The sequence below is a fragment of the Marmota monax genome, unplaced genomic scaffold (genome assembly GCF_021218885.2).
Source record: "Marmota monax isolate L192 unplaced genomic scaffold, Marmota_monax_Labrador192_F-V1.1 WCK01_AAM20220418_F8-fsc00024, whole genome shotgun sequence".
In the NCBI taxonomy this organism is placed as follows: Eukaryota; Metazoa; Chordata; class Mammalia; order Rodentia; family Sciuridae; genus Marmota; species Marmota monax.
This window is the reverse complement of record NW_026695224.1, coordinates 19,394,298-19,418,228: the sequence shown is the minus strand read 5'-3', so window position 1 is coordinate 19,418,228 and position 23,931 is coordinate 19,394,298. Positions and strand designations below refer to the sequence as shown.

The following is a 23,931-nucleotide window of genomic DNA, read 5'->3' as shown; positions in this document are numbered from 1 at the left end:
GCTGCTCAGCATCCTCCTGCATGCTGTTTCCTCTACACACTGGTTTCACTTAGGCAAAGCTAGGATGCATTCCACTCCCACTCAGAAGTCAGGAACTTCACCATCCTTTCAAGTTACCTCCAGCCACCAAAGAATGTCTCCAAGTGATCTCTGTCTGATGAGTGCCTTGCAGCATAGGTCAGCCAATCTGGGATACCAGAACAAGGCATTCATGATTATTGATGGGTTTTTAAACTTCCAGGAGAGTCAAAATCATGTTTTATCTGTAAGTCACAGTGGTTGGTTTGGTCCATTAAAAAGAACTAAATATACAAATAAATTTAGTGACTTTGGGTACATAAGCTAAAATGTTACAATGTATCCCACTGTCCTTCAATGTGTATAGAAAAAACAGATTTCCATGTTCTAGTCCCCACCTCACTCCTTCTGAACCTTAGGGCTATATCTGAAAAGAGAGAGGGAAAGGAGGTGTGTGGCAGGCACTCTCCTGGGTAGTCTTTCCAGCTTCTTCTGGGAACCCTGGATAATGAGAGTCCTGGTCTCAGGTGATGCCTCCTGTGTGTTCTCCTCCAGGCCTACATGACAAGGCACCTTTGGGGCTCATGGACACACCACTTTTAGACACAGAAGAGGAAGTGCACTACTGCTTCCTGCCCTTAGACCTGGTGGCCAAGTATCCAAGCCTAGTGACTGAAGACAACCTGCTGTGGCTGGCTGAGACTGTGGTCCTGATCGAGTGCGAGTGCAGCGAGTTCCGCTTCATTGGTGATTGCTCTGTCCATGGGTGGAGCAGGCTGATGGGGCCACCCACCATTCCCCACCTCACATCCCATACTCCTCAGAGGCCCAGTGTGGTGCATAGAGCCTCAGAGTTTCCTTGGGCAGAGGTGCAAAAGGACCACAGTCTTTCTGGAGGCAAGCACATTGCAGCACAGACTCTCACTTGGATCAGAGTTATTTTAGTTCCTATTTCTTTGGGGATGGCCTGACTGTAAAGAGGCCCTGAAGCTCCCTGAGGTGATGTCAGAGGCCTCAGAAGTCAGTGTAAAGGTCAGAGTGTTCAGCTGAACTCTTTCTCTGCCCTAATATCTCCAACTGGGTTCCAGGCCTAAGTGCCTCTTACCATAGAATGAGGAAATAGAATTGTTTCAAGGGATGTTCCTACCTGCTCAGAATACAAGGGAAGAAGGGTGAATGGTGACAGTTTCCCCAGAATCATGCAGAATGGTCAGTGTGAGCTTGTGACCTAAGGAGGGATGAGATCTCCAACCTTGCATGGGAAAGAGCTCCCTCTCCCCACTGCCTCAGGACCAGCTCTGCTAGGGATAGCTAGCAGAATCAGGGAATAGCTCCCTGATTCCAAGCTGCAGTCAGCAGCTTCTACTGCCCAGAGAAGGCAGTAAACACTCAAGTTGATGCAAGGGCTCAAATGTCTGGAACCACAGCCATTCAGATTCAAGTCACTAGGAAGTTGTCTGTGATATGCTTCTGAATCTCCAGGTTAATTCACACAGGACATTAGAGATGGCTCTACCTCTGCCTCTCACACTGCAATCCAGGCAGGGACAAACTCCAAGTGCCACTTGCCAGCCCAGGCTTGGCCAGGCCCCTTCTCTCTAAGCAGCAAGACAACTCCCTCTTTTGGAATGACCGCTCTGGGGTCAAACTCACAGGATAAGTCTCAGAGTCAGTATGCTCACCATAAAGGCCTGGCTTGGGATTCCAACACAGGATTCCAAACACAGGAAAGCAAAGTAATTTGGGGTCTTTCTCCTTGAAAGCCACTGAATCAAAGCTAATCAGGTATGTTTAGAAATTGTTCCAGAAGGAGGAGAACCTAGGATAAGTTGAAAAACCAAAAACCTGCCAGAACCTGTACCTCCAGTGAAATCAGAAGTAGCCTTGTTAACTCATGTTGTTTCCCTTTGTTTTTCAAGTGAATTTTCTCCGTTCACACAAGATTTTGCTACCAGATAATTTCTCCAACATAGATGTGTTAGAAGCTGAAGTGGAAATTCTAGAAATTCCTGAGCTCACGGAAGCTGTACGGTTGTACCGGATGAACATGGGTATGTCACCTGGGAACCCTCACCTTCCCTTGACATTCTGGGTCTGGGTGGACTTGAACTAGAGAAGCCAAGAACGTTTTCCCTCCCATTACCATTGTGGGCTTTGGGGTGGTGGTGAGTGAAGTGGATGCTCTAACTTAGAATCCAAGAACAGGAATTTTGCCTGAAATCCTGCCTGCCCTGTCTGCTCAGTGTCCCACTGATGGAGTTAGGGGGCAACTACCAGGGCCAAAGGAATCCTTACCCAGCATGGAGCAGGAAGAACCCAGACTGGATGAAGGAACCAGGCTGGAATGTCCTGGGGAGAGAGAAGGGCCTAAGGCAAGCTTCTAGCAGCAGGAGCTACCTATCCTGTTTACTGCCCAGAGAAGGCAGTAAACACTCAAGTTGATACAAGGGCTTCAAATGTGGAAATCCTAGGCAACTGAAACTTGTGACATCCATCTCCTACTCCCCACTTTCTCTTCCAGGCACAGCTGGAGAGCATGGGAAACACTTGGGCAAACTTCCCACCAATGCCTCAGTCATCCCACTAGACCCCAAATTCCCTTCTCCCTATTTCTCACAACTATTGGCTGCTATGCCTGTTTCTGTCTATTCCTGGTATTTCCTGTCTTCTGTTCAGGCCAGAATGAAGCTCCTAGCCCTGCTTCATTCCAGCTGCTCCTCATCTCATGGTTTTGATTTGCTTTTCATCATCCCATTTCCCAATTCCTGTTCATCCATGGAAACTACTGTGCATGTTTTAGAAGCTAGCTACCTCTGGAGACCTCAGCTGGCCTTCTGAGAATATGTAAAACCTTCTCAAATAACAAAGCTGAAAAAAAAATGACTGACTTGCACATATGCAGTTTGGTCTGGCCATCATCAGGCATTTGTTCCATGGGAATGAGGCCATTCCCTGTCTTCAGGTCCAGCCTCTTTCCAGGCAAATGGAGTCCCATCCTATGCTGCATTCTGCAGCAGGTCTCAGGAGCCTGTACCAGGGCCCTACAACCCTCTTGAGAGTATGAGTTCAGCCCCCTCCCTCAAGAACTTCTGATCCTCAGAGAACTTGGATCACTATGAGTTGGGCAAAGTAGTACCTGCTCCACACAAGAAATGTAAAGATGGATTTGTGTTTGTAGACAGGCTCTCCTCCAATATAAAGCACAGGGTTAGCCTTTAATAAAGCATCCTAAAAGGGAGACAACTCTAGTAGCCCTAAAGAGGGACAGCTGACATCAAAACCCCAGTCCTAGGGTTGTGGCTCAGTGGTAAAGCATTTGCCTAGCACATGTGAGGCACTGGGTTTGAGCCTCAGCACCACTTAAATAATACGTAAAGTTATTGTGTCCATTTATAACTAAAAATGTTTTTAAAAACCCAGCCCTGCCTTGCCTAGCTCTGCAGTTACTTGTACTGAGTACCTTGCCCTAAACTGAAAAACTGGGCAAGGGGAGGGTACTTAGTTAACCCCTCAGGGCACAATATATCTGTGAAAAGATGATAGCACTAAATCTCTCACAGGGTTGATCTGAGGATTGGAGATAATACATGAAAATTCCCTGGCAGGTTGCTCATTGTCCCACTATTGCAGGCTTTTATAGGCTATGACAACTATGTTCTGTGGATTATACCTTGTGTGCTGGCTGCAGAAGAACAAGATCCCACCCATGAGCCACCCAAATACCTAAAAGTAGCTCTACATAGTATGTCTCTGAGGAAAATTCTGCCCAGGAGACCCAAGGAGACAGTAGGGACTGTGTGAATCCTAGAGGCCTGTGTCTCTCATTTGGCTCTGATATTTCTTCCCTTGAATAGTTAGAAAAGTTTGGAACTAATGGAGCTTCCTGCAGAGGCTGAGGCCAAATGCTCTAACTGAGATTTCTGAAATTCAGATGTTAATGATAGAGCAAATAAATCCCCACCCTGCCTTACCAACCAATAAATATATTTTTTTAAATATTTGTTTTTTAGTTGTACTTGGACACAATACCTTTGTTTTATTTATTTATTTTTATGTGGTGCCGAGGATTGAACCCAGGGCCTTGCACTTGCTAGGTGAGTGCTCTACTGCAGAGACACAACCCCAGCCCCCAACAAATAATTTTGACCTCTAAACCTGAGTGTACAAAAAATTATACTAAAGTTGAAAAAATCCACATTTGGTCTATGCAAGGATATGTCCTCCTTCTAAGCCACTTAAGTATTACTTGGGGGCAGCTAGAGGAATTAAGACCCATAGCCTCCAATTCACCTATGCCTAAGAAGGATCTAGTAGTCACACCTTTATCCCTGGCACAGGTGGCTGTTCCCGGACCTCCTGTCCTCCCCCAAGCCCTGGAAAGGGGGTACGTGCAGCCGGTCTGGAGTCTGTGAAGCCACTGTACATGATGGCCCTTGGTCTGCTGGTCAAGTACCCAGACTCTGCGCTAGGACAGCTCCGCATTGAGAGCACGCTGGATGGAAGCAGACTGTATATCACAGGGAACGGAGTCCTCTTCCAGCATGTCAAGTAAGGCCTTCCTTGGGGAGCTGCTCAATCCCATCAGGTTGGGTTTTGCCCTTCTCTTGGAATAGCCTGAGGCCTTCCCTCAGAAACCAGGGGGAGAGTGTGTCCTCAGGGTCAACCTATCATTTTACTCTCCACCACCGCTACTGGGTTAGAGCCTCTGAGGAGATGGCTGGAGACAAGGTAAAAGGGTCCCCAGAGCTCAAGGGCTTTAAGCTATTCATATTTCTTTTCTCTACCATCCATTTCCTTGTGCTGGGTCTGAGGTAATCTGGCCACAGTCATACCTTCAGAGTAGTTGGGCACCCCACCCAAAAATACCCTTATGCAAGGTTCTCTGTATCCTTGGGAGGCTCACTAGACACATAGAGAGGCCTGAGCCTAGAGTGAGCTTCTAAGAAGCAAGGCAGGGCAGATTTCCCCAAGGTGGTGGTGATACAAGGCCCTTGCCTTGATGGATGAGCTCAGAATATCCCTGTAAGTCTGGGGCATGGATTCCAATCCTGCATTATGGAAAGGCAAACTGAAGTTAGGAACAGTGGAGCAACTCTGTTAGGGTGGCAAAATCCATAGTACCAAAACTAAAGGTAGGAGTGGGTTTCCCTAAGTGCCTGGGGAGAGCATCAGCTGACTCACAACACTGTCTTACCCCCAATCCTATGGGTTGAAACTCTTTTGGCCCATTTACCATCTGTCCCAGACATGTCCACTCCTAATGTCACAGAAGGTAAAAACAAGTGCTTTTGCAAGGATAGGGGAAATGGGGGTTGATGTCAGCCTCTTTTATGGACACACAGGGTGTTAGAAATTTCTCTGCTACACCTTGACTGAGACACCTTAGGCAGATAGTTATGGGGGCAGGAAGCAAGTGATTGGACCCTGGCCTGACTTCTGAACCTGAGAGAGGGCCTGGAGACTTGAAATGAGTCAATTTAGCAGGATTTGCTGAAACAGGTTAAGCTCAGTTCTAAAAAGTTGTGTCCAGGCTTACTTTCTTTGAAGATACCACCAGATATCCAGTTAAACAAAGGAAATAATGCTAGTGGTGCCAGGTTTGAGCCAGTGTTGGTGCATGTATTCTAGGCAAGGAAAGTTTATAGACTACATTCTTGTGGGGCACAGTGCTGAGGCTCTTCATGACAGGCTTTCCTCTGGGCAGGAACTGGCTGGGGACTTGCCGGCTTCCCCTGACTGAGACCATTTCCGAAGTGTATGAACTCTGTGCCTTCCTGGACAAGAGGGACATCACCTATGAGCCAATGAAAGTGGCTCTGAAGACTCATCTGGAACCAAGGAGTTTGCCACCCATGGATGTGCTTAGTAAATGAGGAGTTACTGGGTTTGAATTTAACATGGGGGTGGTGGGATATCTAGGGGATCCTAGAAAGATAAGGAAAGAAAGATGATGCAGGCAAGGATCAGGAACTGTAGATGGAAGAGAAGGGGAAAATCAGACCAACATTTGTGGATTTTCTAAATGTAAACTTCATGTTAAGATCCCCATCCTCATGTCCAAGTCCACAGTTTGTCCCAGGAGTACAAACAGGGCTGCTACCCAGTCTGGGACTGCACGGCCCCAGGAACCAACATGATGTGCTCAGTTGTTTCTTATAATCAGGCAAAGAGGAATGGTTCCTGGGTCCATTTAACAGATGAAGCAGAGACTCAAGGGGAAACTTGCTCAAATTACATGACTGGGGTTTGAATCTGAGTCCAAAGTCAGTGAAGTGATGTTTAAACAGTTAATAACCTCTTGGTTTTTTAGGGTAGGTTTAAGCTATAGTGCTATCATTCAGCAATATTCAATATTTATTGAGCACCAACAATGTACCAGGACAGGGATACATACTGGAAGTAGAAAAGTGAGTCACAGAGACTCAGTCCATGTTTTCAGGTGTTCTTAGTTTAATTCTGTGCTTCCTGCCTCTTGGTCATATAATCTAGTTTTACACCCTGCACTCATCCCAATACTCATAAGAAAATGGTTCTCAAACATCAAAATAACACCTAAATATAGTCATTCCCCACCAAAAAGGGTCATGGATTCATCTTTCCAGCACAGAACCCTGTGACATACCTAGAGGCTTGGTCTCTAGAAAAGTGACAGTAATTTGTTGAAAGCTGGCTCCATGACATCTGCTAAATCTCAAGCAGAAACCTAGACTTCTAGCTCCAGTATGAATGAATGGCCACAAAAGTGGCCACACTATGACACAGCCAGCCAGAAACCCAAGGCAGGTGGCAATGTAGATGGAATCATCATCTGAGCTTTCTTGAGGGAGGTGGGTCAGGAGAAGGAACAGTGCCCTTGGGATTGGAATTCCAGAGGGCTTCCCACCCCAGAGTTGCCAACTGACCCTGAAAACTGTTGTTCTAAGCCACCTCACCTCCCTGGAAGCTGTGTGGTGAGGACCAGGAAACGCTGGTATGTCAGGATTGCTGCTGCTTCTCAGAATAGGCCACCTCTTATTAATGATGAATACAGGGAGCCTTAACATGCAATACATAATTTTCCTTCTGTCCGTATGATGTGTTCCCTCTCATTGGTTTCCATAGATGAGTGGACAGCAGAGATTACTGTGTATTCCCCACAACAGATTATCAAAGTTTATGTTGGAAGCCATTGGTATGCAACCACCCTGCAGACCCTGCTGAAGGTACTGCTAACCCCAGCTTCCCTTTTCCACTTTGACTTCCCTGCCTGAGCTGCTTTGGGACTTGTCAACTAACCTTCACACAGCCTCCAGCACCTGCTTAGAACAAGGACTTCTCCCAGCTCCACTGCCTAGAGCCCTCTTTCCTTATGGCAAGAAATGGAATGAGCAGCATGCTGGAAAGGACTCAGCAGTGTGGGTAGGGAGGAGGCTGGTCTGAGGGGCATGGCCTGAGGAGGAGGTAGGATGGTGTTCCAAATGTCTTGGAGAGGGGGGATCGCAGAGATGATGTGCATCTCCCAGGGTGTTCTGCTCCCAATTGTGCCTGTAAGACAGGGAGACAGAAATCCCAAAACATCTGCTCTAGTGTGGTCAGGGAAAATTGAGAGGTAACTGACTTATCCCTCACTAAAGACCTAGCCCTGGGGACTAACTGATTCTGCTATCTATCCCCCTCCAGTATCCAGAACTGCTGTCCAACTCTCAGAGAGTATACTGGATCACATACGGACAGACCCTACTTATCCATGGGGATGGCCAAATGTTCCGACATATTCTCAACTTCCTGAGACTTGGAAAACTCTTTTTACCATCTGAATTTAAGTAAGCAAAGCAAGTAATCAATGATGAAATCACTGAGGTTTACCCCTTCTTCAACAAAAGAAAGGTTTATAGACTTCAGTGGGGAGGTTGTTGTTATTTCTAACGTTGGCATTGTTGATCAAGGGAGCTTCTCTGAAGGCTTATGCAACTCCCACCCCAACTGCCCAGTCTGACATCTCCTTGTCGTTTGCAGGGAATGGCCTCTCTTCTGCCAGGAGGTGGAGGAATACCACATTCCATCCCTCTCAGAAGCCCTTGCACAATGTGAGGCATACAAGTAAGAAAACTTCACTCAGGATTCCATGTTTGGACTTTTATATTCCTCTTGGAAATGCTAAGTCTCAACTACTAGTGGGACCTGGTCTTTCTGGGGTGAAAGCAATAACAGGCTCAGGATTGGCCAGGGATCTAATTGGAACTCCTTTCCTCCACTGTCTATCCCTGACCAACCAGCTGATGAGCTGATGGAAGTTTTCACTCACTAACCAACCCCTCTTGGTCTTTGCAGGTCATGGACTCAGGAGAAAGAATCTGAAAATGAAGAAGCTTTTCCCATCAGGAAGCTGCACGTGGTGACAGAAGGACCAGGGTCACTTGTAGAATTCAGTAGAGATGCCAAAGAAGTAAGGCCCAATCTTACTTGGTTGGCACTCTTCTCAAAGAATGCCACCACAAGGCTGGGAGTGTGGCTCAGTGGTAAAGTGCTCACCTAACATGTGTGAGGCACTGGGTTTGATCCTCAGTACCACATAAAATTAAATAAATAAAATAAAGGTATTGTGTCCATCTACAACTAAAACATATTTTTAAAAAATGCTACAAGTCCTGGGGTAGGCTGGGGTAGGCCCAGGTACTAAAGAATACGGTAATGAAAGAGCAGGACCTACACTGGTTCCTAGTACAGAACTGATTTCTGAACCTTGAAGGAGGCACAGGGACATGCTGACCACTTGTCCCCTGAGACACCAATAATCTATCTGGTTGGAGTGAGAAGCTCCTGGGCTGGCACCACCCCCATTCAGATCAAACAAAGCTAAAATGGGTGACCCATGTCAGGGATAGGATTGTTCTGGGTGAACAGTGAAGTCGTAGAGATTCAGCTTGGGCAAGGGTTTGATGACAATGTATAACATGCCCAGAGCTACTATGTCCCTCCTTTCCCAGACCACAGCCTGCATGCCTATGGACTTCCAAGACTGCAATGACAGGACTCCATGGAACAAAGCCAAGGGGAATCTGGCCAGATCCAGTCAAATGGAAGAGCCTGAACAGTATACTCGGACTATCCAGGTCTCCCTGTGCCGAAATACCAAGAGGGCAGGCAATCCCAGTGCATACTCACACTGCTCTAGCTTATGTGCTAACCCCAGACACTGGGGAGGCCACTCTGAGAGTCCCCCCAAAAAGAAGTGTACCACAATCAACCTCACACAGAAATCTGAAACTAAAGATCCCCCTGTCACCCCCATGCAAAAGCTTATCTCCCTGGTGAGGGAATGGGACATGGTCAATTGCAAACAGTGGGAATTCCAACCAATGACAGCCTCCCGGAACAACTCCTTGGAGGAGGGTGCCCTGCATCTCCCCTCGGGAAGTGAGACTGCTTCCCAGTCCAGCACCTCCGCTACTTCGAAAGCCCATTCCATTGCGTCAGAGAAGGATTCAGGTCTACCAGCAGGGGCTGGAGCTGGAGCAAAAGACAAGGGGCCAGAGCCAACCTTTAAGCCACACTTTCCCACAAAAAGAGCTATTTCCCTGAAGGACTGGGGCAAGCAGAGACCAAAGGAGAGAGGTGAGTCCTACCACATTCTTGACCAAAGTCTCATTTACAACAGAAAAGACAAATCCTTTGGCTGAGACCACAGAGCTAGTTAGTGAAAAAGAGAGACTAGAGCCTGCCCTCCAATGCCAGCTCTGAGCCAGGCAGCAGTCACAGAAATTACTGGTATGTTAGCATAGCTTGGGGAGCTAAGAGACCATATAAGGTGAAGTGATTAGTACTGTGGAAAGGGAGAATCTAAGTAGTAGGAGCACAGGGAGCCTAGGGGGCAGGGCAGAAAGGAAAACAGTTAATTTCACATAGGACATAGTAAGTGAAATTAACTGATCCAGAGTAGTAGTTTGTGGAAAGCACAGACCTTTGGTCTAGATGGTGGACTGGCTTCTTCCTATGCAGAAGCCATGCAAATGAGGCTGAAGGCAGGTCTTGTGGGCCAAGTTCAGGATGTGGTGGTGTTCTGACCTTGAGGAGCAGGCAGCCCCTGAAGAATTTGGGAGCATGTGGTCAGGTAGGCATCTCAGAAACCTTGCCTCAGGGGTAAAGGAAGCGCAGCAGCAGGATGGGGTGTGTCAGAAGCAGAAGTTCTTTCTAGGCTGGGTGAAAGAATGAGCATACTAGGAGGTGGGCACCTACCAAGGTGGGGAGGACAAGAGAAAGTAGATCTTGTAGAAGAGCACACAAAGCATGTGGAATGCCAGGGAACACACAGGTGAAGTCGAGGAGACAAGAGGGCCTATGGATACTAGGATGCAGAGTTCACGTATGGCTGGTAGTGGGGAGGTGGCCCAGGGAAGTGTGCCGAGAACTGCCATGCCAGGCTGTTTTCTTTGCTCCTTCAAAAGATCTTCCTACAGTACTGTCACCTTACCTTCTAGTGACTCAGGCCCTGCTTGGAAGGACCTTGTTGGACTCTACCTATGAGCCCTAATTTGATCTATCAATATTCAGGCAGACAAACATCCACTCTTCCAGAGTGGGCACATATGAAAATCTTACCCATAAAGCTCTTCTCATTTTACAGTTTTATACATTCCCAGTCCTTCAATGATTATTTTATTGGCCCTATTTGATATTAGTGCTACATCAACAGAGGGATTTGGAGAGTTCCTTGGAGTTCTGAAATTCAAAATTTGGCTTGCAATGATGCCAGGGCAGTGAAGAGAAGAAAGGGTGCCATTTCTAAGAAGCTGGAGGCTTCTGGAAGGGTGGGGTTACTGGTCTATCACCAGAGGTCCCCTTTCCTTTATTGGGCTCTTAGCTTAGGGCTCTTCTTAGGCTTGAAAGCTTTTCTTTGCCCTTCTTGTTTTCACAGAAAGCCCTGCACCTGAGCAGCCTCTGCCTAATGCCAGTGGGGTAGACAACCCAGGGGTCATCCTTAAAGTGACTCACCCGCCTGTTGTGGGTAGTGATGGCTCCTGTATGTTCTTTGAGGACAGCATCATTTATACCACACAGATGGATAACCTCAGACATACGCCACTTACAGCCAGCCCCCAGCCCCGAGGTGAGACTTTGGAGTCATGCCTAGCCCTGTACTTCTTTGGAGATGCCTGAGGTACTTGAGGGAAAGTGTTCCTTAGGAACCCTATACCCGTTGGCAATCTCTAAGGTTATCTGGCTGTGGGGAGATATGATATCTACTCTTTCCTTCCTCCACAGAGGTGACTTTTCTTAGTTTCTCTCTGTCCTGGGAAGAGATGTTTTATGCACAGAAATGTCACCGATTCCTGACGGACATTATCCTGGATTCCATCAGGCAAAAGGATCCTAAAGCCATCACGGCCAAGGTGGTCTCTCTGGCCAACCGGTTGTGGGTATGTGTGTTAGGTATTAGGCTATACCTTCTCCATCTGTCCTGTCATGCTTCCCTTCAATAAGGGGTAAGGGGAAGTCAGGGCAGGGACAAGAAGGCAGGGCAGTTTCATCTGGACCTACTCTTGGCCGCAAGGTAGATATGGAGTGCCTGTCTCAGACCCTTGTGGCTCCTATAGGCCCAGGAAGCCCATACTGAGGGATTAGGAGCTTCCCATGGTCCTGCCTGACTGTGGGCTCTCCTGGCAGACTCTGCACATCAGCCCCAAGCAGTTTGTGGTGGATTTGCTGGCCATCGCTGGTTTCAAGGATGACCGGCACACTCAGGAGCGCCTGTACAGCTGGGTGGAGGTGAGCCTACCTGCACCACACTGGGAACAGCAACCCTGTGGATGCCTCATATGGGTACTGTCTTACTAGGCAGTACTGTCTAGAAGGCTAGATCAGAGGCAGCTAGACGACTGGCCTCTGGTCTCGAGAAATAGTAAGTGAAATTAACTGATCCAGAGTAGTCAGAACATTGATTTTTATAGTTTTTTCTCCCAACAACCCCAGCCACACTTGGGAAAGCATGTCCCATAAACCCAAGCTTGTGCACACAGAAGTTAGGCCTTTCCAACTTTACCTTGTAGCCAAAACATTACCATAAATGTTGGGTAAAGGAATGATTCCTTAAAATGATTTCTACATGCGAGGTGCTGGGTTTGATCCTCAGAACCACATAAAAATAAATAAAGGATAGGAAACACTTCTGACCTCAATTTTTCTCATTTGCCTGGTAGTTCCCCAAAACCCCAACCGTGAGGCTTACCCTGTCCCTATCTCCATCCACCCACTTGGACAATCAGGGGTAAGACAGACCTTTCCTTGCAGCTCACACTGCCTTTTGCCAGAAAATATGGCCGCTGCGTGGACCTGCTCATCCAGAGAGGCCTGTCTAGATCTGTCTCTTACTCTGTTTTGAGCAAGTACTTACAAGAGGGCTAGGGTGCCCAGAGACGCTGCCCTGCAGCCTCCATCCCATGCATGTGCCCATCCAAATTAGTCTATTCTTTTGTAATTAAACAAATAAAACAGTAGATCACAAGTAAAAGGTCTAGACTCCTTCTCTGAGACACAAAGGACTTCAGTGACAAAGGACTAAGGGGACCTGTGAGATAATAACAAACTCTAACTGAAAGCTATTCAAAAGGAATCACATCAAAATAACCAAACTGGCCCAAAAGCAGAGGATGGGCCTGGGGAGCCAGGGCAGGCAAGGGTGGGCCCACTAGGGTTAGGCTGGCTCCTGTGTTTGGGGAGCTCATCATTAAAGCCAGTGAGCAGCTTCACTATGTTTCTCCCAAGGGCTGGGTGCAGCCCAGTCACTGCCCAAAGCCAAATGGTACCCCCTAGAGCATGTAAATGCTTGCCCTAGCCTATTCTGAACTTAAAGTTGGGAGTAGGGACAGGAGAAGGACACATGGAGCCAGAAACCTGGGATCAAGGTTCTTTCCCAGGCTGTGCAGCCAGAGGCTCCAGGGTAGTCAGTGGCCACAGAAAACAGTGAGGTGGAACAGGCACCAGAAGATCCAGAGAAGTGATGTTTCTTGGAGATACTGGCTTCTAGATCCACTTATCACCACTGAGGTCAGACCTGTGGAGACAGGCTAGGCATGAATGCCTGCTTCCCTGGTTCTGGGTCCAGGGGTCCCTTGGGAATCGTTATGGCCCACCCACCCCCAGGAAGTAAAAGCTGGGTTGGGGAGGCTGATAGAATAAGGCAAGATGCCACTCACATAGGACAAGTCCTCAAGGACCCTCCCCAAGACCTGCCCTGACACACAGCTGCTGTCAGAGCCACTGGAGCCACTGGCTGATGGGCACTGGGATGAGACTTCAGAGTCCTCAGGAGCTAGGGAAGGAGACTGGGTGAGTTGTCAGCAGGAGAGGCCCAGACCATAGCCTGCCTCTGGCTAACCCCAGACATACTCAAAGAGGGCTGGCTGCCCAGTTCTGCCTCAGCTTCCAATGCTGCTTCCTCTGGGAAGTTGGGAGGATACAGGGGCCAGCGGACACCCAGAAGAGCCGGGTCTCTGTACAGGTGCAAGTTGAGGGACTCCAGAACAGAGCAAGAGGCAGGGTCTCCAGGAAGGGAGCTTGAGGACCCCCGGTAGGGGCTGTCATAGTCAAATGGGGCCACAGCAATAGAAGCCCGAGAGCGAACTTCTGCATAAGAGAGGATCAGGTTGGGACAGGTCAGAAGTCAGGGCTGACAGTAGTCCACAATGTTCTCTGCACAGCTTTTATCAGCCCTACCCGCAAAGTCTGCGTGCTACCTCGGCACTTTAGGACACAGTTGATATTGCGGTCGTTGATAGCTTCCTCACTGGGTGCGATGTCCCGGAAGGCCTTGTTCCCCACACCCATGGACACCATCTCAGCCAAACGAATCTCTGAGTAGAGTAATCACAAGTGAGGCCCCACTGGGCTCTATCTGATAAGTTTTTCCTCTTCACCCATATCCCACGGATTAACCATCCTGTACACTGAGTCTTTCTGGTACCAAATTCTTTCCTCCCAGTGGGGCAGGTATCATAATTCCCATAATAGAGAACCTTGACACTCAAAGGTTAATACTGTGTCCAAAGTCACAGACACTGACTTTGAGGTTGTTTCCCTTACACTGGTTGCTGCTGATGGGCTACCTCCCCTTCCCAAATTTCTAGGTCCCTTGATCCTCCCTGGGCTCCTGGGGTACCCATACTCTGGGGAGGGGAGCATGGAATGAACTAAGGGGCAGAGACCCACCCTTGTTATGGACAGCCTGCCTCCAGAGCAGGCAGGAGATGTCAGCTGTCCAGGCCTGCTTGGTGGCCAAGCTAGAGGCCTGTAGCACAAAGGTGTCCCTGGCCTTGCGACGACGGAACCAGATCTCAAAGCGCAGTTTGCTATCCCCACAGGACTCAGTGAGGCCAAGGTCTGCCATCTGTGTAGCAAGGCGTGGGGAGCTTGGTGAGGCATAAGCCAGGGGAAGGGGAAGGGGCAGGGGTCAGGGGCAGGTGGGCCCACCTTGAAGGAACGCTTATAGGTAAATGTGTCAACACCCGCAGGCCCACGGCGAGGTTTGCTGAAGAGTAGCAATTCCTCAAAGAGGAAAACACGACGAAGGGACTTGTGACGCCCACTGCGCACTGTGAACTCATCTTGTCGCACTAGCTGCCCCTGCTCCTTGAGGTTAACCTGCAAAATCAGGGCCTGGTGGGTACCCAGGGCATACCTCTCCTTCCATACCCAGGGCACCTGAACATTATAGCCCAAGATGACTCACATCACAGCCCTGGATGGCATCCATGGCTAGCAGGTCATTGCCATGTCGTAGCTGGAAGTGTACAAGGCTCTGGGCCTCCTGAAGGGCATTCAGCTCTTGTGCAGGTCCCCCACAGGCACGTGCCAACTCCTGCAATAGCAGTGCATACTTGCTCATGCGCTGGATGGGCTTTAGCAGGTAGGAGGCCAAGTCCAGATGATCTCCCAGTGCTTGCTGCTTGTCCTGCAAGGTGGGTGGGAGACCACTGAGTGGTTTCAAGGTACACCACCCTCTATCCTACTCCTCCCAGTTTCAGGGTCTCCTACCTTGAAGAAAGCGTGACCATAGCTGGTCATCAGGGCATCAGAGCGAGGTTTATTCTTGCTGTAGAGTGCATACATCCCAAACTGCACCCTCTATAAGGACATGCCACTCAGCACAGTTATAAAAAGCCCAGCTCCCAAAGGCTGCCCCCACCCCAGAGAAATCATTTTCTCAATTCAAGAGAACTAAAATGCCAACACCCCTCACTGGGCCTTCCCCTACAGCCTGCTTTGAATGAGGGGTGATCTGGTAGGAATAGGTTCCATGCAGAAGGGGCTTTTCAGGCCCTGTGGGGAGGAAACCCCATTTCCTCAGACTAAATCTCTATGTTCAGCTCTGCCCCTCCCATAGCTCTAAGAATCTCTCTGGTCTCACCTCACCTTGAACTCATTCTCTTGCTAACTACATTTAGTTATGCTCATTCTGACCAGGCCTCTTTCCTGCCACAGCCCTTGCACTTGCTCTTTCCTGGGGTGGAACTCTCTCCCTGTCTGGCCTCAGCTCAAATATCTGCAGCTCAAAAGGTACATCTCACTGCTCTCTCTAAAGTGAGAACCCTGTCCCAATAGTAACATGCATTTGTCCTGTTTATTTTCCTCCCAATCCCAGCTATGATCTGGAATTACCTTTTTCATTTGTAAGGTTCTCCTCCTGAACTAAAAACACCCTGATATGCAGAGAACTTATGGGTCTCACTCACAGATGTTCCTAGAAAAGAGCCTAACAGCTCTTTGGAGTGTGACAGAATCAGCTGGGGCCATATGGCCTGTGGGGCTTACGTGGCGTAGGAAGGCATAGGCCACTCGGGGTGGGTGCCGGGTGCAAGCCTCCAGCTCACGCAAGAAGAAATGGCAATGGAAGTCCCGCAGCTTCTCCAGGTTACCAAAAAGGTGAGCTCGCTGGCCACGGAGACCTTGTGGCACATCGGGGCGATCCAGCTCAGGGAAATAGTTCTCCATGGTGTAGTCAAGGGCCCGGACATACTCTCGCTCAGTGGCCACCATCTCTGCCAACACCAACTGTGGCCTACCAGGAAGAATGAATAGGAACCCTTGAGTTCTCCAAGGATCTACCCTCCACTGCCCTCCCTCTCCTGCCCACTGCCTGTACCTATTGGGGCTCTTGAGGTCTTTGCCTGGTAGAGGCAAAGTAGAGTATGACCTGGGACGGGTACCTCCTCCAGCCTCTGGTTTGTGGCAGGCAGTGACAATGGCAGCATGATGGAAGTGGTGGGCAGACTCTTTGAGACTCTGCCCCAGATTCTGATCAAAGCTGTAGGCCTTCCTCAAGGGAGGAGTAGCAGGTACTGCAGGAACCTGGCTGACACGCAGGCTAGCTGTGCTGCCTGTCAGTGGTGGCTTCAGTGCAGCCTCTAGCTTCTGGTCTAGGGCCAACCAGGTATCCTGACACTGTGCCCAGGCCCAGCGGCATTCCTGGCGGATGCGCTCTGAACCCAGCCCCGTGGCCAGAGCCCACATTTTTCGGAAGTGCGCAGGAGGCAAGTCAGGGTGCTGGGTCCAGTGCAGCTGTAGCCGCTGTAGCACAACCCCTGGGTGCTCCTGCTCCAGCTCTGCCAGTACTCGCTGCCCATCCTCAGCCCATGTTGAGGCCTGCAACACCAAGACCAGATGGGCATGAAAGGGGAACCCCAGCAAGTTTTCTGTTCCTCTACTGATCCACCCTTCAGAAGGCTAGCCCCACACCAAGTCCCAAGTGGTTGGATTTCAGGGTCAGATTAAAGACAAGGGAAGAAAACAGGATGAACAGAAAGCACTCAGGCTGAGGTGAAGCTGCAGCAGCTATTTTTGGTCCCTCTGAGCATAAAGCCAGAGACAGGACCTCTCACCCACCTGCTTGAAGAACTGAAACAGTCTCTCAGCATCTGCCAGCCTCTGGCGCCGCTGGGCTAAAGCCCTAGAGAATTCTATCAGCTGGGCTCGCAGGGTCAGAAAGCGCACCCCAGGGGGACCCAGTTCAGCTGCCTCCCAGCCAGCCAGTGGCTGTAGAAACTTCTCCCCTCTCCTGACCTGCTCCTGGACAAAAAGAATGGGCTCAGCTGGCCCAAATCTGATGGTCCAGTCCTGAACCCAGATCATTTCCACTGACATTTACATGTCTTTAAATCTCTTGAGGTAGAAGGCCTTCCTCCACCCACCCCCAGTATCCACTTTCCCACTCTCTCAAGCCTTCCAAATACAGCTCTCAGCAGCATTCAGCCCTCTCTCTCCTGGACTCCAATTCCTCCCTCTCTCCTGACTCTCCTTGTGCTTATCAGTGGTTCTTCCTCCTTCTCCCTTTCTCTCATCTAGGCTCCTGAAGATAGTGTGCTCTGTCCCCTAGACAATCCGGTGTGACCACACACTACACCCACCAAGTGACCCTCTCCAGGCAGACCTCTCATTTGAGCTTCAGACACAATGCCTAAGGGCCTTACTATCATTCACTCATAGCCATCTCAAAAGCATGAATTGCCACTTCACTGTATTTTCCATTTCCATCCTCCAAATCACTACCTAGAAACTTAGATCTTCTTCCTAGAATACAGTTTTGATTATACTTTCTTTCTTAAACGTATCACTGTGACAGGATCTGGCCAATGACTGATCTTCCAGCCTCATCTCATTCTGCTCTCCCTCTTCTGCTCCACATTCCAACCTCATTGGTCTTATGGCTCCTCAAGCACATCATATTCTCCCAGCCTAGAAGTTCCTCTATCCCTAACCCTCTTTGGCCTGATTGACCCCAACTTACCCTTCAGCTCTCAGCTCAAAAATCACCCTAAGAAAGCTTGCCCAACAACACTGAGAGGTCAGATCTTTGTTACATACTCAAGTAGAATTTTAGTCTCAGTTTTGCACACACATATTTGTCTGCAAACTTTTGATTATAACTGACATACTCTGATGGACAGTATATACCAGGAGAGCAAGGGATTGACTTATTTCCATTTACTTCTGCAATTCTAGTCACTGGCAAAGTAACCTATACCCACAGAAGTGAACAAGTGACTAAATATACCTGGGCAACCTGGTCCAGCTCCCGGAAAGGGCCTACAGCCTGAAGCAGCATGTCCAGTGAGGGCTCCCCTGACTCCTCCAGTGCTGGCCAGCCAACCTGCTGTAGCCATACTTCAATCTGGATAAGCACAAGCAGGAAGAGGCAAGAAGAGCTGCTTTTGTATAGAGCTGGGGACTGTGTGCATTGGGTTCACACTTAAGACCAGGGGTGGGGTCCACTTTGGTCAAAGAGTTCCCACCTGGTGCAGCCTGCCCTCCTGGGTCTCCAGTGTTTGGAGCAGCTCTAGTGCCTGCACTCGCTGGTTGCTCTGCAGGGTCAGCTGATGCAGCAGTCCATCTACACGGCCATATAGTTCATTAGCCTTGTCTACTGCTGGCCTAGTACAGAGTACACAGTAAGACCATGCACCTTACTGGTCCCCTTGCTCCGTTCTACCTTGTACTGAGACCTTAATCCCACTAATCCTGAGTCTTTGACATGGATATGGTGGGCTGTGCTGGGATAAGATCTGGAAGCTGGGCTCATACTTACCTGTAGTCTGGGCTCAGAGTCACCTCTCGGACCTCCTGCTTCAGCCATGCTAGTTCTAAGCTCCCCTGGCATTGTAGCCATGCCAGCTGTGGTGAGTCCAGCACCTGCTGCATCAGGACCTGTGCCTGCTGTAGCACCTGACCAACTTCCTGTGATTGAGGGCAACAGGTGGTGGTGACATGGGAGAGGAGGGAGTCAGAACATTCAAGGAGGTATCACGAGGGGACACCTACCCCAAACTCCATAGGCTGAGGTACAGCCTTCACATTCTTGATGGCCCCCTGGAGCAGGGCACAAACCGCCTGGCAGCTCTGCAGGAGGGCTTCTAGTCGCTGTGATCAGGAGCAAGAATAACCAGAATGCAGTGCTGATCCCAGGCTTCCTGAATTTCAGGCCACTGCAGCCAGCTTTGTCCTACTGTAGCCAACCCAGGACAGATTCCTCCACAGGTTCAGGTTACCTAAATAACCACACCCACCCACCTACCCAGAGCACTGACCATTCGGAAATCCAGCCAAGTCTGGTGGCAGTAAGGCAGGCATCCTCCTAATGAAGTAGGCAACCCTGCAGTAGGGATGTGGGTCAACAGGCTCTGATGAGAGGGAAGCTGCTCCAGCTATAGGAGAAGAATGTGTTGTGATCTAAGCTGGTGTAGAAGACCCCACCTCCAACCCCCAGCCAACCTGGCTCAGTACCTGAAGCCCTGAAGGTACCTCCTCAGGCATTTTTCCCATTAGCAGCACCTGGTGCACTGACCCCGGAGCTGCTTCCTGCAAGGAATCAGAGCTCAGCCCTGTACCCAGATCTACACAATAGGAATGGAGGGGAGATGCAATTCTGTACTCACTTGTAGTTGGCATAGCCCCCACAAGAGGGAAGAGCTTGGGGAACAAATCCGGGCATCAACTAGTATGGTAAGTCCCAAGGCCTGGACTTCAGGCCTAAAGGGATATGTTTCAATTTAGTATCTGATTCCCAGGTCCTGACATCTCCCAGCTCAAGCCCAGTCCCCCAACCATCTCCCCCAAACCTGGGGATGCCTCGCAAGTAGAGTAGGAGGCAGATGAGTTCATGGCTGCTGCACTTGGGGTGAAGCCAGGCTGGGCTGTGGGCACACAGCAGTAGCACAGCTCGGCCTTCTACATCACGAGTTCCTGTCGGGGAGGTGGCATTGAACATTCATCCAATTAGGCCACCCCACCTCCACTGCCTCTAGGCCCTCTTAGCTACCTGGCAAGGCAGCCATGCCACTGGCCAGCAGTTCCCAGGTGAGGTTTTGGGCCAGGAGGCAGTCGGCAGACTTGGGAAGGCTGGATCTCCTAGAGTCTTGGAAGAGAAATGGCTTGGGTCTCCATGGAGCCACCTACTTAAAGACCCCTCTACAGATCAGGGCTTCAGCCTGAGTAGGGTCAGAGACCTTCCCAAATTTTAATACCCACCTCTAGGTATCCCCATTCCCTTCCCAGACTTCCCTAGCTCAGCCTCCCTTACCTGTCACCATCGGTTTTGATGATGTGTCTGATAAAGGGTCTCCAAGATCCACAGGGCTGCTGTCCAACCCCCCAGGGCCTAAGACTGCTGGCAATGCCACTCCTGGACCTGGGTCCCCTACCAAACCTCCCCTTGGGTTGTCACTTTCACCCTGTGCCAGGCTGAGGTGGGAGGACATGGGGCACAAGAGGCTCTCCACTCCAGAGGGGAATGGCTCCTCTGACTGGACCGAGGAGCCTCCTAATGTGCTCTTCTGGCCATCCCCCGACCCATCTATAGCCTGTAGTTCTGAAGGCAATTGTAGGTCCCTGGACAAGGGGCTGCCCAAAAGCCCTCCGCCCTGGGCAGGTGGTCGTGGAGGACTAGGGTCCTTAATCTGGGAAGCAGAGTCCTCCTCCTCCCAGGCATCCCTGAAACTGCATACAGCAAACCTCCAGTCGGTGGCGTGCCCCTGGGAGTCTGGGGACTCATCCCCACCCTCCAGGGACCTTTCCATCACCCCCTACTAAGGGTGGTCCTGCTCAGGGCAAGTGGGCAGGGGCTACGACTCGTGTGAAAAGAGGCCTAGGCTCATCCAGGAACTGTGTTGAAGATGGTCCCACAGGGTCCACGAGCAACGCAGGCAGAGCGCACTAGGCCAAAGGAGGTGCCAAAGGAGGTGCCAGGAGCAATGCCAGGCAGAGCGCACTAGGCCAAAGGAGGTGCCCAGACACAGGAAGTGCTGCTGCTACTGTATAGTTGAAGGCCTGGGGAAAGGGAAAGAAAGTCAGGGGTCTCCTTCCTGACCAGGGCCCTAGTCGTGCTCCCATGAGCCTTTGCCTGGTAGGTCCCACCCAACTCCACCCTCGGACTTCGCCTCACACCAGGCTTTGCAGGACTACCCGTGAGGCTGCCTCGTGCTTATGCTCCCCACCAGCCCAACTCGGGAGACTGGCGCGCGACTCCGTCGTCCGCCACCTACACTCACGTTCCTGGGAGCGCCGCTGGGAACCGCGAAGCCCGGGAGCCGCGCAGCCGAGCCTTCGAACACCCCTGAGCCTCGACGGCGGGAACAGCCTGGCCGCCCGGCGTGCAATGGCGCCGCCTCCTGGCGGCGGGGATGGAAAGTAGGGCCACTGGAGACGCAGCGCCGCGCCGCCCCCTGGGGGCCGGAGGACGAAGCCACAGCCCACCCTGCAGGTCCCGACGGCAAACCGCCGGGCGGCGGGAAAGCGCGGAGGCGTGGGCCCGCACAGCGCCCCTTACCCACGGGTCTGACGGCGCTCCCGGACTTGAGTGCCCCGCCCCCGGCGTCTCAGTGCGCGAGTCGAGGCGGCGTCCAACGGCCGTTCCACCGAGCCCACCGAGCTGCCTGCCGACGCGCCGGAAGCGTGAGTGAGCGGCGCCCCGCTGGGGGCTGGGGAGGGGGCTTGCGGGTCGGCTGCCCCAGCTCGCGCCTGGGGGAAGTCCTTGGGTGTAGCGGAGGGGACGCCGCCTTGCAAGCCAGCAGGGTCCTAGAAGACCTTCCCAGCTCCCCTAGCAAATCTGGTCCAAAGAAGACAAATGTGAATTCGGGTTTCCGAGAGGCTCCTAGGAAGAGACTCCCTAACCCCACAGCAGCTACTGGAAGCCAGTAGAGATATCTTCGAGGAGGCTGGGAGTGTGGGGCCCCTCCACCTAAGACCCCTTCTGCCTTCAAGTGCCCAGGTCCACACACCGAGAGAGAGTGTGTGTGGGCTGCCGGTGTAGTTCTGTGATGGAGGGCTTGCGTGGCATGTGGGAGGCCCTGAGTTTCATCCTCAGTACCGTAAAAACAACAACAAAAAATTTGTCATTGAGATAAAGAGGTTGTGGTATCCTGCAACAGGATGGAATACCCCTCTGTCTGGGCTGCAAGGTGGAGGAGACAGAGCAGCCTCTGGAGTGGGAGCTGACCCAGGCCTGCCAGAATGCATCAGGCCCACAGACCCTCCACCCTCTTGCTTCCTTGGCACCTCTTTTTAACCCTTTCCCATAAAAGTCCAGCTAAGGAGGCTGGTGCTGATGTTTGGGTCCTGGACCTGGACCTAGCCCGGACCTGGCTTCTCCACTCACCTTTGGGAGGAGCTCCAGGGACTCTCTTCTCTTTGTGCCTGACCTGTGAAACAAGAAAGTTACTCTTTTGTCCTGGGATTTCCAGAAGGACTAGGAAGGACCCAATAAGTCAAATACTGCTTTCTGGGGCTACATTTGTGCCCTGCTCCACCCCCTCATTACACCCTTAGGGAATACTGAACTGATGAAAGACACTTGAGATTTCCCAGCTCTGAGGCTTGGGTCCCTTTGGGGCTTGTGAGCCTGGCCTGACAGTTTCCTCAAAATTTGTGTGAAGATTGTTGGGAGGGCAACTGTGTGGCCAGAAAAGGCAGCAAACCCCACAGCATGACCAGGCCCTGTTAGCATACCCAGGCCCTTGATCCCTGAGAGGAGAGGGCAGTGAACATAATGCCTTCCCTGGCCCTAAGGCAGATGCCTCCTTCATGAACCTGGACATCAGCAGCAGGCACAGTGGGAAACACAGAATCCTCCCCACACCCATTCAGCACCCAGAGTTCAGACTCCCAGGCAGATACCAAGCAAGGAGCAGGGCTGGCCTTGGAGTTGTTCTGCTCTATCCACAGTCCCCAGTCAGATCTCTTTTCCCTCCCTCCTCTAGCTTCAGTGAACATTGGGTCCAACTTTGGCTCCCTCCCTAGCTCTGTTCCAAGGCCGCTCCCACTGAGTCACTGCCTCCTGCTCCCCCTTTCTCCCTCTACTGCCCACTCCCACCCAATAGCACCTCAGGATCCCTAATAACTGGGATGACCTGCTGGCAGGCACACATACCTTCCCAGTGCCAGAGGCAAAGAAGAGGCCCAAGCCACAGGCCCTAGCTGACCCTGGCACTCTGGGCATAGCAATCAGTAAGGGGGATAAAGACATGCTGAGAAAGAGGCAGGGCTAGCCCCTGGTTTCCCCATTCCACATAGAATGTGCATTGTAAGCAGTCTGTATGTTGTCCTCTTCTGTATTTTCATTATCCAGCACTGGGCCTGGCACAGAACAAATGTCTAGGGGTATCTGAGACTGGTCACATTGCCCCTGCCCTCCTGAGGCTCCTATCTGTGAGTTGCATGGAAACCAATCACAGATGGAGATTCAGAGGCTCAGTCTGAAAGGGAAACAGAGAAGAAGCAGAGAGCTGCAGGATGCACAACCCTGGATAGCAAAGGTACAGAGATGGTAGAGAAACAGGGACAGACTGAGGCCTAGTGGGGAACATTGAGGGGCTGGGCCTGGAGCCAGCCTGGGGCGGCTGACCACAGCAGGCTCTGTGGGCTGAGCTTGCAGGACTGAGCAGTGACTCATGGAGCCCATCTCTGTGGCTCCACTGGCAGAAGAATCTAGTCACACCAGCCTTTTCCACTGAGATCATAAAATGTGGATGGGCTTCCCTCCTTGCCCCTTCCGCAACCCTCCCTCAGCTTTTCCATTCCTTGCCAACATGGGTCAGTCAGAAATAAAATGTGAGCTCTGGGCCTCAGTGGGCTTAATAATAAGAGACTCATAGTCATTTCCCTTGCTCCACCTTGCATACCCTTCTTCAGCACTGCCCCAAATAGTAATGGCAGCTAATACCCCAAACCTTCTAGACATCCCTAACCTTTGGCGTAAATAAACTCCAAACTCCATTCGGTGTGGAATTCAAGGCCATCCAGAGGCATCATAGCCTTTCTTCCCAGCACCCAGATTGGCCTGGGAAACATCTGATTACAAATGTTGTCTCATACTGTCTCCTTTACTTACAAGGCCCTCTCCCATCTCCCCTGATCAAAATGCTTCCTCCTTCAAGGCCTAAGTAAAGCACC

At 50.8% G+C, this 23,931-nt stretch overlaps 2 protein-coding genes across 2 annotated transcripts in view; one reads left to right on the top strand and one right to left on the bottom strand.

The window, feature by feature from the left end:
- Kctd19 (potassium channel tetramerization domain containing 19) overlaps positions 1–12,443 on the top strand; it is a 29,466-nt gene extending 17,023 nt beyond the window's left edge. The window contains exons 4-16 of the mRNA XM_058575912.1: positions 574–765; positions 1,938–2,069; positions 4,356–4,566; positions 5,723–5,883; positions 7,120–7,220; positions 7,678–7,820; positions 8,014–8,097; positions 8,329–8,443; positions 8,985–9,612; positions 10,913–11,104; positions 11,260–11,414; positions 11,662–11,763; positions 12,286–12,443. Coding sequence (XP_058431895.1) covers positions 574–765; positions 1,938–2,069; positions 4,356–4,566; positions 5,723–5,883; positions 7,120–7,220; positions 7,678–7,820; positions 8,014–8,097; positions 8,329–8,443; positions 8,985–9,612; positions 10,913–11,104; positions 11,260–11,414; positions 11,662–11,763; positions 12,286–12,399 — 2,330 coding nt within the window. The 3' untranslated portion in view covers positions 12,400–12,443. The remainder of the gene's footprint in view (positions 1–573; positions 766–1,937; positions 2,070–4,355; positions 4,567–5,722; positions 5,884–7,119; positions 7,221–7,677; positions 7,821–8,013; positions 8,098–8,328; positions 8,444–8,984; positions 9,613–10,912; positions 11,105–11,259; positions 11,415–11,661; positions 11,764–12,285) is intronic.
- Positions 12,367–20,805, bottom strand: Plekhg4 (pleckstrin homology and RhoGEF domain containing G4). Its single transcript, XM_046434875.2, has 21 exons — positions 20,066–20,805; positions 19,805–19,900; positions 19,605–19,728; positions 19,422–19,515; positions 19,270–19,344; positions 19,074–19,190; positions 18,808–18,906; positions 18,575–18,723; positions 18,282–18,420; positions 18,044–18,160; positions 16,876–17,058; positions 16,136–16,635; positions 15,805–16,051; positions 15,028–15,117; positions 14,723–14,944; positions 14,464–14,634; positions 14,203–14,380; positions 13,731–13,847; positions 13,384–13,620; positions 13,191–13,306; positions 12,367–13,048 (listed from the first exon to the last, which is right to left on the bottom strand). The coding sequence occupies exons 1-21, from the start codon at positions 20,559–20,561 to the stop codon at positions 13,043–13,045; spliced, it is 3,573 nt and encodes a 1,190-aa protein (XP_046290831.1). The 5' UTR covers positions 20,562–20,805; the 3' UTR covers positions 12,367–13,042.
- Between the last annotated feature and the right edge of the window lie 3,126 nt (positions 20,806–23,931).

Excerpts from the sequence above, each read along its gene's own strand:
- Plekhg4 (XM_046434875.2), bottom strand. The coding sequence starts at position 20,561 with ATGGAAAGGTCCCTGGAGGGTGGGGATGAGTCCCCAGACTCCCAGGGG. Across the intron at positions 19,729-19,804 it reads TGGCATGGCTGCCTTGCCAG|GAACTCGTGATGTAGAAGGC; the intron begins GTAGCTAAGAGG and ends CCTCCCCGACAG. Across the intron at positions 18,421-18,574 it reads ACTCTGAGCCCAGACTACAG|GCCAGCAGTAGACAAGGCTA; the intron begins GTAAGTATGAGC and ends ACTCTGTACTAG.